The sequence below is a fragment of the Sander vitreus genome, unplaced genomic scaffold (genome assembly GCF_031162955.1).
Source record: "Sander vitreus isolate 19-12246 unplaced genomic scaffold, sanVit1 ctg232_1, whole genome shotgun sequence".
Classification (NCBI taxonomy): domain Eukaryota; kingdom Metazoa; phylum Chordata; class Actinopteri; order Perciformes; family Percidae; genus Sander; species Sander vitreus.
In genome coordinates this window covers 75,001-91,380 of record NW_027595411.1, presented here as the reverse complement: position 1 = coordinate 91,380, position 16,380 = coordinate 75,001, and the positions used below count along the sequence as shown (strand labels likewise).

General features: G+C 46.0%; 1 protein-coding gene across 3 annotated transcripts in view; it reads right to left on the bottom strand.

Annotated features, from left to right (window-relative positions):
* Positions 1-16,380, bottom strand: part of vps13c (vacuolar protein sorting 13 homolog C) — a 103,933-nt gene that overhangs the window by 78,506 nt on the left and 9,047 nt on the right. For all 3 annotated transcript variants that reach the window (XM_078244399.1, XM_078244397.1, XM_078244398.1), the window contains exons 9-25: positions 14,994-15,074; positions 14,771-14,828; positions 14,486-14,613; positions 12,936-13,042; positions 11,204-11,378; positions 10,784-10,846; positions 10,132-10,270; positions 8,874-8,974; positions 7,593-7,735; positions 6,462-6,654; positions 4,964-5,078; positions 4,063-4,199; positions 2,435-2,558; positions 2,126-2,243; positions 1,906-2,038; positions 758-833; positions 123-226 (exon numbers count right to left, since the gene is read on the bottom strand). In XM_078244399.1, coding sequence (XP_078100525.1) covers positions 123-226; positions 758-833; positions 1,906-2,038; positions 2,126-2,243; positions 2,435-2,558; positions 4,063-4,199; positions 4,964-5,078; positions 6,462-6,654; positions 7,593-7,735; positions 8,874-8,974; positions 10,132-10,270; positions 10,784-10,846; positions 11,204-11,378; positions 12,936-13,042; positions 14,486-14,613; positions 14,771-14,828; positions 14,994-15,074 — 1,995 coding nt within the window. The remainder of the gene's footprint in view (positions 1-122; positions 227-757; positions 834-1,905; positions 2,039-2,125; positions 2,244-2,434; positions 2,559-4,062; positions 4,200-4,963; positions 5,079-6,461; positions 6,655-7,592; positions 7,736-8,873; positions 8,975-10,131; positions 10,271-10,783; positions 10,847-11,203; positions 11,379-12,935; positions 13,043-14,485; positions 14,614-14,770; positions 14,829-14,993; positions 15,075-16,380) is intronic.

Below are 16,380 nucleotides of genomic sequence, written 5' to 3'. Positions count from 1 at the left end.
GTGTGTGTGTGTGTGTCTCTGTTCTTTCTGACCACGGTGGGAAATCTCTAGCAGGAAAAGTAAAAAAAAACAATCTAAAGTTTGAGGCTGTAAAGAGGCTGACTAGTCACATGACGACTAACCTCTTTGACCTCGAACTTGAAGTGAAGGTCTGTGAGTTCCTCGAGCGCCGAGCGCTGCTGATCCTCATCTGCAGACTTCTCACTGACGACGTCTTCTTCTGAATCTGAGACACAAAGGTGATCAGGATCAGAACAATGTACAGTTATCAACTATTAAACTCATCTGTAACTCTTCTGTTTCACTGTTATGATGAAACAGGTCAACTAGTGTGATGTCAGCTTGTTAAATGTGAATATGTTCTAGTTTCTTTTCTCCTCTGGGACAGGACACTGAAAATTGTTGAGTTGTTGGACCCACAAAAGATCCAGAAAAGATCCAGAAAAGACTGGTGTCTCTGTCCATGTTTAAAAGTTCAAACGTGAGGAACAATCTGGGATTTCCTGGAAAAAAGTGTGATTTGGTGCAAATGGAATAGAAAGAAAAGCTCTTTATTAATATTAATAATCATTATTTATTTAATGCCTTAATATATGATGAAATCTTTGATCTCCTACAGACATCTTTTTAAATGTTTTCTCTCATCCAGAACATAATCCACACATTAAATGATTATTTTAGTAGTTTAATAGTTATAAACATATGGACTGATGATTTAAACATGTTAAACAGCCAATCAAAGGGGGGCAGCACTGACCTGTTTCCATGGTGTCAAGGAATGGGGCGGGGCTAAGACTGAGGGGGCGGGGTCTGGCTCCTGGAAATGATCGCACCTGGAGCAGAAAACACGCCCAAATATGGTGACATCAGAAAACTCCTCAGACTACTCTCTAAATATACCCAACATCTCCTCAGATATCTCTCTAAATATCCCCAACATCTCCTCAGATATCTCTCTAAATATCCCCAACATCTCCTCAGATATCTCTCTAAATATCCCCAACATCTCCTCAGACTACTCTCTAAATATACCCAACATCTCCTCAGATATCTCTCTAAATATCCCCAACATCTCCTCAGATATCTCTCTAAATATCCCCAACATCTCCTCAGATATCTCTCTAAATATCCCCAACATCTCCTCAGATATCTCTCTAAATATCCTCAACATCTCCTCAGATATCTCTCTAAATATCCCTCAACATCTCCTCAGATATCTCTCTAAATATCCTCAACATCTCCTCAGATATCTCTCTAAATATCCCCAACATCTCCTCAGATATCTCTCTAAATATCCTCAACATCTCCTCAGATATCTCTCTAAATATCCCCAACATCTCCTCAGATATCTCTCTAAATATCCCCAACATCTCCTCAGATATCTCTCTAAATATCCCCAACATCTCCTCAGATATCTCTCTAAATATCCTCAACATCTCCTCAGATATCTCTCTAAATATCCCCAACATCTCCTCAGATATCTCTCTAAATATCCTCAACATCTCTTCAGATATCTCTCTAAATATCCTCAACATCTCTTCAGATATCTCTCTAAACATCCCCAACATCTCCTCAGATATCTCTCTAAATATCCCCAACATCTCCTCAGACTTCTGTCCATCACTCCTCTCTAAACATCTCCTCAGACTTCTCCTGAAACTCCCTCACTATTCCTCTTTAATCTTCTAAAATGGCGGCTATCACTCGCCCTGAAACTCTGCTGAATGTTTCTAACACTACCGCTAACTCCCCGTAACTCCTTTTAACTCCTCCTAATCGTCCCGTCTCCCTCTTCTTTTCTTCGTTACTCTCCTAAACTCACTGATTGAACTTTAACTTGGTACAAACTGCTCAGAATGACAGTTCTAGTTACTGGTTGGTGCTGCTGGACTGTACCAAGTGTACCTTTTCTGTGGGGGTGGAGGGGGGGGAGCCCATGTTGGGCAGCGGGATGCTGTCGACCAGATCTAGAACGCTGTGGATCTTCTGGTCCGAGATCTTAACGTAGAGCAGCGGAAGCTCCCCTGACACCTTGAACCTGCAGCCCAGACACACCAGATTAGAACATGGTTTAGGTCTGTGAGCACAGGGACGATGGACATGTGTCCCCAGGTGAGAGGCCTACCTGGGCATGCGGGCGTCTTTCTCCACCATACATTTAGCCAGCTGCACGGTGAAGTCCATCGGCTGGAGGATGTGCTGGATGGACGAACCCTGCAGCCGAGCGGACTTCCAGCCCTCACCTGGAATCATTTCATAAAACAGCTGTTGAGTTATTATTACTGACCTGGAATCATTCACCACTCATTTCATCAAACATGGACTTCCAGATGTGTGTGTGTATGCGTGTGTGTGTGTGGGTCTGTGTGTGTGTGTATGTCTGTGTGTGCGTGTGTGCGGGTCTGTGCGTGTGTGTCTGTGCGTGCATGCGTACCTGATTTGCTGTAGAGCACCTGAACTCGTCGTAGCTCCACGTTGTATCTCTCGTAGGCTCGATCCATGATTTCCTCCAGAGAGGAGGAGGGAGAAGACGGACCGCTCTGCTCCACACTGTTCAACTAGAGACACACACAACACACACACACAGTGTTCAACTAGAGAGACACACACACACACACACACAATTCAACTAGAAACACACACACACACACACTGTTCAACTAGAGACACACACAACACACACACACACTGTTCAACTAGAGAGACACACACACACAATTCAACTAGAAACACACACACAAACACACACACACACACACACAGTGTTCAACTAGAGAGACACACACACACACACACAATTCAACTAGAAACACACACAGACACACTGTTCAACTAGAGACACACACACACACACACACACTTTTCAAATAGAAACACACACACACACACACACAGTGTTCAACTACACACACACACACACACACACACACACTGTTCAACTAGAGACACACACAACACACACACACAGTGTTCAACTAGAGAGATACACACACACACACAATTCAACTAGAAACACACACAAACACACACACACACACACTGTTCAACTAGAGACACACACACACACACACACACAGACACTTTTCAAATAGAAACACACACACACACACACACACACACACACACACACAGTGTTCAACTACACACACACTGTTCAACTAGAAAAACACACACACTGTTCAACTACACACACACACACACACACACTGTTCAAATAGAAACACACACACACACACACACCCACACACACTGTTCAACTACACACACACACTGTTCAAATAGAAACACACACACACACACTGTTCAAATAGAAACACACACTGTTCAACTACACACACACACTGTTCAAATAGAAACACACACTGTTCAACTACACACACACACTGTTCAAATAGAAACACACACTGTTCAACTACACACACACACTGTTCAAATAGAAACACACACACACACACACTGTTCAAATAGAAACACACACTGTTCAACTACACACACACACTGTTCAAATAGAAACACACACACACACACACACACTGTTCAAATAGAAACACACACTGTTCAACTACACACACACACTGTTCAAATAGAAACACACACACACACACACTGTTCAAATAGAAACACACACTGTTCAACTACACACACACACTGTTCAAATAGAAACACACACTGTTCAACTACACACACACACTGTTCAAATAGAAACACACGCACACACACTGTTCAACTACAAACACACACACACACACACACACACTGTTCAACTAGAGACACACTGTTCAACTACACACACACACACACACACACACACACACACACACACTGCAACTACACACACACACACAGTTCAAATACACACACACACACACACACACACACACACACACACACTGTTCAACTACACACACACACACACACACACACACACACACACACACACACACACACACACACACACACACACACACACACACACACACACACACACACACACACACACACACACACACACACACACACACACACACACACACACACACAGAAGAAAAGGTTTGAACTGACCTGTAAGCTGCCGAAGTCCACGATGAGGAGGTCTGAGGTGTTGCTATAGAAACCAGACTTTGGGATGAGCAGGTAGGACGGCTTCAGATCGATCCTCAGGTCCAAAACCTTCCTGGTCTCAATGATGTGAGACAAACCTGAAGACACAGCAGACAGTCACCTTCTCTAGACCACCAGACCATCATCTTCTCTAGAGACCACCATCTTCTTTAGAGACCACCAGACCATCATCTTCTCTAGAGACCACCATCTTCTCTAGAGACCACCAGACCATCATCTTCTCTAGAGACCACCATCTTCTCTAGAGACCACCAGACCACGATCTTCTCTAGACCACCATCTTCTCTAGACCACCAGATATCCATCTTCTCTAGACCACCATCTTCTCTAGACCACCAGACATCCATCTTCTCTAGACCACCAGACATTCATCTTCTCTAGACCACCATCTTCTCTAGACCACCAGACATCCATCTTCTCTAGACCACCATACATTCATCTTCTCTAGACCACCATCTTCTCTAGACCACCAGACATCCATCTTCTCTAGACCACCAGACATTCATCTTCTCTAGACCACCATCTTCTCTAGACCACCAGACATCCATCTTCTCTAGAGACTGGCCCCTACTGGATTCAGGCCTTCATTAATCATAGACTGGCCCCTGCTGGGTTCAGGTCTTCATTAATCATAGACTGCCCCCTACTGGGTTCAGGTCTTCATTAATCATAGACTGGCCCCTACTGGGTCCTGGTCTTCGTTAATCATAGACTGGCCCCTACTGGGTTCAGGTCTTCATTAATCATAGACTGGCCCGTACTGGGTCCTGGTCTTCATTAATCATAGACTGGCCCCTACTGGGTCCTGGTCCAGCTGTTGATGTGTGATGATGAAACAGACCTGTGGCAGTCTTCTCTTTGAACTCCTCCAGTTTGGAGAGCGTGGCCGAGGTCAGGACCTCCAGATCCAAACCTTTCCCCGTCTGAAAGAAGTCGGCCATGCTGTTCACCGTCAGCTGGAGGACAGACAGCAGGAAGTCACGTTTCACACACACAGCCTCAATCACTGATTGGTTACACTCTGTCTCCAGGAGAACAGACAGAACAGACAGAGAACAGACAGAACAGACAGAGAACAGATAGAGAACAGACAGAGAACAGACAGAACAGACAGAGAATAGACAGAGAACAGACAGAACAGACATAAAACAGACAGAACAGACAGAGAACAGACAGAGAACAGACAGAACAGACAGAGAACAGACAGAACAGACAGAGAACAAACAGAACAGACAGAACAGACAGAGAACAGACAGAACAGACAGAACAGACAGAGAACAGACAGAACAGACAGAGAACAGACAGAGAACAGACAGAGAACAGACAGAACAGACAGAACAGACAGAACAGACAGAGAACAGACAGAGAACAGACAGAACAGACAGAGAACAGACAGAACAGACATAAAACAGACAGAACAGACAGAGAACAGACAGAGAACAGACAGAACAGACATAAAACAGACAGAACAGACAGAGAATAGACAGAGAACAGACAGAACAGACAGAGAACAGACAGAACAGACAGAGAACAAACAGAACAGACAGAACAGACAGAGAACAGACAGAACAGACAGAACAGACAGAACAGACAGAGAACAGACAGAACAGACAGAGAACAGAACGAGAACAGACAGAGAACAGACAGAACAGACAGAGAACAGACAGAGAACAGACAGAACAGACATAAAACAGACAGAACAGACAGAGAACAGACAGAGAACAGACAGAGAACAGACAGAACAGACAGAGAACAGACAGAGAACAGACAGAACAGACAGAGAACAGAACGAGAACAGACAGAGAACAGACAGAGAACAGACAGAACAGACATAAAACAGACAGAACAGACAGAGAACAGACAGAGAACAGACAGAACAGACATAAAACAGACAGAACAGACAGAGAACAGACAGAGAACAGACAGAGAACAGACAGAACAGACATAAAACAGACAGAACAGACAGAGAACAGACAGAGAACAGACAGAACAGACATAAAACAGACAGAACAGACAGAGAATAGACAGAGAACAGACAGAACAGACAGAGAACAGACAGAACAGACAGAGAACAAACAGAACAGACAGAACAGACAGAGAACAGACAGAACAGACAGAACAGACAGAACAGACAGAGAACAGACAGAGAACAGACAGAACAGACAGAGAACAGAACGAGAACAGACAGAGAACAGACAGAACAGACAGAGAACAGACAGAACAGACAGAGAACAGACAGAGAACAGACAGAGAACAGACAGAACAGACATAAAACAGACAGAACAGACAGAGAATAGACAGAGAACAGACAGAACAGACGGAGAACATGGCGTGTTTACCGCGTCGTAGGCGATCTCAACGGGCTGCGAGTGGACTCGGAGCAGCTGGTCAGCGGCGCTCTCCTCGGGGTTGACCTCAAACACCACGCTGAGCAGAGAAGAAGAAGAGTCTCCCAGAGAGGCGATGAGAGACGGGACCGCCCCCTGCTGCTGTAACCCGGTAACCAGCCAGTGCTCCAAGGCCAGCTCCACCCTGCAACACACACGCTGCTGTAACCACGGTAACCACCTCTACCCTGCAACACACACGCTGCTGTAACCACGGTAACCACCTCCACCCTGCAACACAACACGCTTCAAGATCAGTGAAAATGTCCCCGAGGAGCATGACCCTGGCTCCGCCCCTGACCCTGACTGACCCCGCCCCCCCGTTAGCTAGCGTTCCCTAGCACTTACCTAACGTTGACGTTAGCTAGCACTAGCTGTTACTAGCAATTTCTAGTCTGCAACATATTTTGGGCTTCATTTAATAAACATAACCTGTAGTAGTACACAATCGTATGTGTATTGCTTTGATTCCAATTTGCAGAATTACTTTACGTATTTCTCACCGTTAACCCCCGGATCTGTACAGCATCTACAGGGGGCGCCATTGTTGTTTATCTGTGTCTGTGTGTGTGTGTGTGTGTCTGTCTCTGTGTGTGTGTGTGTGTGTGTGTGTGTGTGTCTGTCTGTCTGTCTGTCTGTGTCTGTCTGTCTGTCTGTGTGTGTCTGTCTGTCTGTCTGTCTGTGTCTGTCTGTCTGTCTGTCTGTCTGTCTGTGTGTGTGTGTGTGTGTGTGTGTGTGTGTGTGTGTGTGTGTGTGTGTGTGTGTGTGTGTGTCTGTGTGTGTGTGTGTGTGTGTGTGTGTGTCTCTGTGTGTGTGTGTGTGTGTGTGTGTGTGTGTGTGTGTCTGTGTGTGTGTGTGTGTGTGTGTGTGTGTGTGTGTGTGTGTGTGTGTGTGTGTGTGTGTGTGTGTGTGTGTGTGTGTGTGTGTCTCTTTGTGTGTGTGTGTGTGTGTGTGTGTGTGTGTGTGTGTGTCTGTCTCTGTGTGTGTGTGTGTGTGTGTGTGTGTGTGTGTGTGTGTGTGTGTGTGTGTGTGTGTGCCTGGAACGCAGCATGAGCCTGACCCCCGCCCGGCTCCACCACTGACCTTACGGCCTGTGCTCCCGGTCTCTGAGAGATTTTGGTGCTCAGGTCGATCATTTGGATCTTCAGGATCTCCGGGACGTCCTGCTGCTCTCTGACCGTCACCGAGGTCCTGAACAGCTGGAAGGTAACCACGACAGCCACGTACTGCACACACACACACACACACACACACGCACACACACACACACACACACACACACACACACACAGAGGACAGACACATACACACACACACACACAGACACACACACACACACACAGACACACACAGACAGACACACACAGACAGACACACACAGACACACACACACACACACACACACAGAGGACAGACACACACACACACACACACACACACACACACACACACACACACACACACACACACACACACACACACACACACACACACACACAGACAGACACACACACACACACACACACACACACACACACACACACACACACACAGTCAGTGGTACTAACTGACCTGTCTGGATAGTGTTAGTGGTACTAACTGACCTGTCTGGTTAGTGGTACTAACTGACCTGTCTGGTTAGGGTTAGTGGTACTAACTGACCTGTCTGGATAGTGTTAGTGGTACTAACTGACCTGTCTGGTTAGGGTTAGTGGTACTAACTGACCTGTCTGGTTAGTGCTACTAACTGACCTGTCTGGTTAGGGTTAGTGGTACTAACTGACCTGTTTGGTTAATGGTACTAACTGACCTGTCTTGTTAGGGTTAGTGGTATTAACTGACCTGTCTGGTTAGTGGTACTAACTGACCTGTCTGGTTAGGGTTAGTGGTACTAACTGACCTGTTTGGTTAATGGTACTAACTGACCTGTCTGGTTAGGGTTAGTGGTATTAACTGACCTGTCTGGTTAGTGGTACTAACTGACCTGTCTGGATAGGGTTAGTGGTACTAACTGACCTGTCTGGTTAGTGGTACTAACTGACCTGTCTGGTTAGTGGTACTAACTGACCTGTCTGGATAGGGTTAGTGGTACTAACTGACCTGTCTGGTTAGTGGTACTAACTGACCTGTCTGGTTAGGGTTAGTGGTACTAACTGACCTGTCTGGATAGTGTTAGTGGTACTAACTGACCTGTCTGGTTAGGGTTAGTGGTACTAACTGACCTGTCTGGTTAGTGCTACTAACTGACCTGTCTGGTTAGGGTTAGTGGTACTAACTGACCTGTTTGGTTAATGGTACTAACTGACCTGTCTTGTTAGGGTTAGTGGTATTAACTGACCTGTCTGGTTAGTGGTACTAACTGACCTGTTTGGGCAGAGTGAGGTTGTATGAGCTGCCGCTGTAGCCGATGGCCGTGTAGAGTTTCTCCTTCTCCGCAGCAGTCATCAGATCGTCCAACCCCGAACCTGAACCAAGGGGGTAAGCATCTGTCAATAACCTGTAGCTCCTATGGCGCCATTTTGATGCTAACAAGCACTCACCCCCCTTTAGCATCCCATTGACTGCCATTCATTCTGACGTCACTTTGACAGAGAATACCTTTACATCTGAAGCGTTTAAAGACTCTATTTGTCCGTTGTTTATTTCTAAAGAAACACGACAATGTATAAAAGGCTCCATTACCTTGTAGCTCACGTTATGGCTCCGTAGCAGACGTTTTTATAACAATAGGCTAACGATTGGATCATAACCACGAGACTTCCTGTCTCATAGTAGAGGAGTTACCGTATAGTACAGGAGAAGCTCTCAGGCAGTTTGGACTTCCATCAGCTGTTTAAGTGTAATGACTAATGTTAACTATCATTTTAGTGATCAATAATGAGCCTGTGTCTATGTTATCTCCTTACATATACCTACGCTCTCCGTCTCTGCTAGATTGGGAATGATTGAGATTTCTCTTGGCACAGCTACCAGAAGACTTCCAACTTTCAGACAGGTTGCTCACGTCACATCTACGTCTTCAAGCTCAGTTGGAGGCTGCTCAGTAACGCTCAGCCATCAGCGGGAAAGAGACGTCACTGGTCTCCGTCCAGAGACACGGGGTCTGCTGCTCCATTATATATATGTCTATGACCTGAACCCCACAGAGACCCACATCTTCAGTCCACAGCTACAGGGAACATCCAGACTCTATGACACCTCTAAAGGACTAAAGTACCCTGAACCTGAACCCCACAGAGACCCACATCTTCAGCCCACAGCTACAGGGAACATCCAGACTCTATGACTGGAGTGGTTTGTTGTATTTTGGTGCACAGCCTGTGCCTCTAGTGTTTGTTTGACGTTTACAACCCCTGTGTTGTCTCCAGAGACCGGGCTGTTTCACAGTGTGTTCTGGGGGCAGGCAGCTAGCGGATCAAGGAGAGATGACTACCATTTGAGACAAAAATGAAATCACGCTGAAACCATGCAGGAACTCATAGTGCACCTTTAAGGACTAAAGTACCCTGAACCTGAACCCCCCAGAGACCCACATGTTGTATGTTTGAGGGGATCAGTGGTGAAACAGCAAGATAACCTCATTATGCCTTATGACACATATTGGTTAACTGTTTTCACTTACTCTCCGTCTCCTGGTTCTCCACTGGCTCCTGCTCCTCCTTCTTGGTCTTTCTACCAAAGAAGCCGCTGAAGAATCCTCCTCCTCCCTGTTTCTGCACCGCTGCCTTCTTCTTCACCACCTTCTGTCCCGACCGGATCACCTGGAACAATAATAATAATAATAATAATAATAATATCATTAAAGCGGATCACAATGACAATAAAGGCTTCTTATCTTTTTTTGTTTTTTTAAGATTATTTTTTGGGCTTTTTCCGCCTTTATTTTGAAAGGACAGCTAGGTGAGAAAGGGGAGAGAGAGGGGGAAGACATGCAGGACATTTTCACAGGTCGGATTAAAACCCTGGACCTCTGCGTCGAGGCATAAACCTCTCAGTATATGTGCGCCTGCTCTACCCACTGACCCAACCCGGCCACAAAGGCTTCTTATCTTATCTATCGCCTCGTTACAGCAAATATGATATCTTTCTTCATGTAAACACCAGAGATAAAACCAGTCAACAGGGGGAGGAAGAGAGGGAGGAAGAGGGGCAGAGAAGAAAAGGGAGGAAGGAAAGGAGAGAGGGAAAGAGAGAGAAAGGAAATGAGAGAGTTGTGGCTAGAAGGGATACAGCTATGGCCAGAAGTTATGCAAAAAAATAAAAAGACAGTTTACCTCCATCTGGGCCTGCTGGCGGGTCAGAGTGATGTTGAAGACGTCCAGAACTTTCTCCAGATCCTGGAGACACACACACACACACACACACACCACACGGTCAGTACGTCAGACACACACACACACACACACACACACACACACACACACACACACACACACGGTCAGAACGTCAGACACACACGCGCGCACACACACACACACACACACGGTCAGAATGTCAGACACACACGCACACACACACACGGTCAGCACGTCAGACATACACACACAAACACACACGGTCAGCACGTCAGACAAACACACACACGGTCAGCACGTCAGACACACACACACACACACACGCTCAGCACGTCAGACACCACACATTCCTAACGAGTTAGTTTAGTGTATTTTGAACATCTGAGCGCCAGCGAGCACCTGGATGTGTTTCTCCGTGTCAGGGCTGGGCTTGTTGTGACTCAGCAGTTTGTCCCTGTAGGCCGTCCTGTAGGCCTTCAGGTTCTCTCGGTGCCGCCTGATGTTGGACCAGCACCACATCTGGCTGTAGCGCCGGACCTGCACCTCCAGGACGCTGTTATAGCCGTACCTCCACCTGGCAGAGGCAGAGAAAACAAACACACCCACACTGTTACAGCCGTGCATTCACCTGGCAGAGAAAACAAACACACCCAAAGTGTTACTGCAGTTGAAAAAAGCCACGGAAAAAGCTCCAAACTTTGGGCGTGCCGACCATCTCCTGTCACTTACGCATTGACTCAGAACAAGCATCTCAAGCGTCCAAAACAGTTTCAGATCCTTCAGAGCCTCTGAACACCCACACAGGTGTTTTCAGGTCTTCTGGCTGATTAGACTATGCTCAGGTTGATGGGGATTAATTAGGTCACACATTCTTTCTACCAATAAGAATGATAAAGCTGTCATTTGTCCAGCCCTAAAGTGCAACAAAGCTAAAGAGAGACTCAGGAAAATGTCAATCGATCAGTCTAAACACACCCACTGTCCTGGGACTATATCCAATCAGCCTAAACACACCCACTGTCCTGGGACTATATCCAATCAGTCTAAACACACCCACTGTCCTGGGACTATAGCCAATCAGTCTAAACACACCCACTGTCCTGGGAAGTTATCCAATCAGCCTAAAGACACCCACTGTCCTGGGACTATATCCAATCAGCCTAAACACACCCACTGTCCTGGGAAGTTATCCAATCAGCCTAAACACACCCACTGTCCTGGGACTAAATCCAATCAGCCTAAACACACCCACTGTCCTGGGAAGTTATCCAATCAGCCTAAACACACCCACTGTCCTGGGACTATAGCCAATCAGTCTAAAGACACCCACTGTCCTGGGACTATATCCAATCAGTCTAAACACACCCACTGTCCTGGGACTATATCCACCCACTGTCCTGGGACTATAGCCAATCAGTCTAAACACACCCACTGTCCTGGGAAGTTATCCAATCAGCCTAAACACACCCACTGTCCTGGGACTATATCCAATCAGCCTAAACACACCCACTGTCCTGGGAAGTTATCCAATCAGCCTAAACACACCCACTGTCCTGGGACTATATCCAATCAGCCTAAACACACCCAATGTCCTGGGAAGTTATCCAATCAGCCTAAACACACCCACTGTCCTGGGACTATATCCAATCAGCCTAAACACACCCAATGTCCTGGGACTATATCCAATCAGTCTAAACACACCCACTGTCCTGGGAAGACATCCAATCAGCCTAAACACACCCACTGTCCTGGGAAGATATCCAATCAGCCTAAAGACACCCACTGTCCTGGGACTATATCCAATCAGTCTAAACACACCCACTGTCCTGGGAAGATATCCAATCAGTCTAAACACACCCACTGTCCTGGGAAGATATCCAATCAGTCTAAACACACCCACTGTCCTGGGACTATATCCAATCAGTCTAAACACACCCACTGTCCTGGGAAGATATCCAATCAGTCTAAACACACCCACTGTCCTGGGACTATATCCAATCAGTCTAAAGACACCCACTGTCCTGGGACTATATCAGTCTCATTGACTGAAAACACCTGTATGGGTGTTCAGTGCTTTAAATGTAATGTATTATTATTATTATTATTATTATGAAGGTGTGTGTTGACTGACCAGAGTTTGGCGTTGCGGTGGACGGGGGCGTCCGGCCTGAACTTCCTGTAGGGGGCATTCTTCACCATACAATCCACCGCCTCCAGCAGCTCCACCAGGCTCAGGTACTGGAACACAACACAATATATTATATATGATAAACTATATATAAAATATATAATATACTATATATATAATATATGATAAACTATATACTATATATAAAATATATAATATACTATATATTAGGGCTGTCAGCGTTAATGCGTTAATCGCGATGCGATTAAGGGCCGACGCAATGCGATTAATTTATTTTACACGTCCCTCGGCTTTGCGTCGTGCCTCACGGCTACTATGTTGACCCTTTGGTGCTGCCGTACTTCTTCATAACACATCTTCTGCTGCAGAATGCAGGCAGGCTGCCGGCACGGAGAAAGACAGCAGCAACACACTTCTGATGGCGCTTTTCTTTTAAAAAAAAACTCCTGACGGCTCGTAGACAAGTCTAAACCATATGCACGTTGTGTAAAGCTGAATTAAAATATCACTGAAGCACGTCAACCTGGAGCTACCAGCTACGAGCTAAGCATATTAACGTGACTCAGGTTGATGCTAGCGGGCTCAGGTAAAGCAGTATTTTGGAGAGTGCTACTTGCCGACCTGTGGATGAAACCAAATCCAAAAAAATGACTACAGCTCATGCAAAACGGGTGGCAACTAACTGCAGACCTGTCAGCATCGTAGAGGACTCGGGTCTTAAAGACGTACTACGGTTGGCATGTTCTGACCTGTCTCATGGCCGTCGGGGGGGACAGCAGCCCCACACAGCCTGTAGGACACGGAGAAAGCAGCTAAACAGGAACAGCTGCAGAGTCCAAACTCTGTCTCATTAACCGCTGATCACTGGACGTCAGAGAGGAATCTACATTATTTAGGAGTTACTGAACACCAGATGGACTCTGGCTGGACTTTGCTCTCATTTGCCTTAACGGTGGTTGTTAGTGTTACATCTCAGTCAATTGTTCTCAATCCTTGTTACAAATGTAAAGGTTAAATGTCCTGCTGTGACATCTGGTTTTTGGACCATTTAGTTTGTACTGTATAAGCAACGTGTTAGTGTTACATCTCAGTTAGGTTAGGGACTTCTAGGAATTGTGCAATAATGACAGATTCACACATTTGTTTACAGTAAATAAATAATAGTCAAGTTCATAAAGTCACTTTCTTTGCATTCATTTGATTCCCAGTTAAGATCCTCTGGTAAGAACGGCTTTCATTGTTAATATGGACTTAATAACTGTTCTGAAATGCAAAATAATAGAATTTTAATTGTGATAAAACATGCGATTAATCGCGATTAAAAAAATGTAATCATTTGACAGCCCTACTATATATATATATATATCATAACAGTTATTATTATCACCAACAGACAGATTAAAGACCACACAATATACACTGACCTGTCTGTCTGACCTGTCTCCCTCCCTGTCTGTCTGTCTGTCTGTCTGACCTGTGTCCCTCCCTGTCTGTCTATCTGACCTGTCTCCTTCCCTTCCTGTCTGTCTGACCTGTGGTTTGGTGATCTCTATGCCGATGTTCTGGACCTCCAGGTGAAGCTTAGCTTTGGGACTCTTGAGCTCCAGATCAGCCGTCGGGTTGATGCACATTCTGGCCGAGGCGAAGATCGGCTTGAAGACTGAATCAGAGAGAAGATGATTATCTTCTGTTGTTATATCAGTACTCACCAAACTATACGTCTTTAGTTAGAGAGTTCATAAACTGGAATAAACTGGTTTACCTGACATATAAACTGGTTTAAACTGGAGTAAGCATATAGAACTTGATGAACCTACTATACTGATAGTGAGGAAGCTCCTGATCTTTGCTGCTGATCCCAGACTTCAGCTGATCCTGGAGGAGGAAGAGGAGGAAGTGGAAGAGGAGGGGGGGGAGGAGAAGGAGGGGCAGGATGAGGAGGAAAAGGAGGAGGGGGAGGAGGAGGAAGAGGAGTGGATTTAATTAGGAAGAATGGATTGACTGGTTTGTTTGCTGTGACTCTGATCAACTTCCACTTACCACGATGTTTTCCCATGATCCTTTATAAAAGATGGGACTGTTGACGTTCCAGTAGGCGCAGAGGCACTCCAGACGCCCAAGCTGACACACACACACACACACACACACACACACACACACACACAAAAAAACAATTCAGACAAAAACATTCAACTTCAGGTTTAAAGTGAAGAACATCCTCCAGCCAATGAGAAGAGTCTGACAAACTCCCCCCCATCCTCCAGCCAATGAGAAGAGTCTGACAAACTCCCCCCCCATCCTCCAGCCAATGAGAAGAGTCTGACAAACTCCCCCCCATCCTCCAGCCAATGAGACAAGTCTGTCCCCCCTAACTCATTAGTTCCAGCATCATTCTGACCTGTATTTAGGTCTGTAGTGGTGGAGCCCTCTAGTGGCTGTAGTAGTTCTGACCTATATTTAGGTCTGTAGTAGTGGAGCCCTCTAGTGGCCGTAGTAGTTCTGACCTATATTTAGGTCTGTAGTGGTGGAGCCCTCTAGTGGTCGTAGTAGTTCTGACCTATATTTAGGTCTGTAGTAGTGGAGCCCTCTAGTGGCCGTAGTAGTTCTGACCTATATTTAGGTCTGTAGTAGTGGAGCCCTCTAGTGGTCGTAGTAGTTCTGACCTATATTTAGGTCTGTAGTGGTGGAGCCCTCTAGTGGTCGTAGTAGTTCTGACCTATATTTAGGTCTGTAGTGGTGGAGCCCTCTAGTGGTCGTAGTAGTTCTGACCTATATTTAGGTCTGTAGTGGTGGAGCCCTCTAGTGGCTGTAGTAGTTCTGACCTATATTTAGGTCTGTAGTAGTGGAGCCCTCTAGTGGCCGTAGTAGTTCTGACCTATATTTAGGTCTGTAGTAGTGGAGCCCTCTAGTGGTCGTAGTAGTTCTGACCTATATTTAGGTCTGTAGTGGTGGAGCCCTCTAGTGGCTGTAGTAGTTCTGACCTATATTTAGGTCTGTAGTGGTGGAGCCCTCTAGTGGTCGTAGTAGTTCTGACCTATATTTAGGTCTGTAGTGGTGGAGCCCTCTAGTGGCCGTAGTAGTTCTGACCTATATTTAGGTCTGTAGTAGTGGAGCCCTCTAGTGGCCGTAGTAGTTCTGACCTATATTTAGGTCTGTAGTAGTGGAGCCCTCTAGTGGCCGTAGTAGTTCTGACCTATATTTAGGTCTGTAGTGGTGGAGCCCTCTAGTGGTCGTAGTAGTTCTGACCTATATTTAGGTCTGTAGTGGTGGAGCCCTCTAGTGGTCGTAGTAGTTCTGACCTATATTTAGGTCTGTAGTGGTGGAGCCCTCTAGTGGTTGTAGTAGTTCTGACGGGACCAGAGCAGGAAGTAAGGTGAGGAAGTAGAAGAGCGCCAAATGTCCTGGTAAGGAGTGTTGGTGCCTAAAG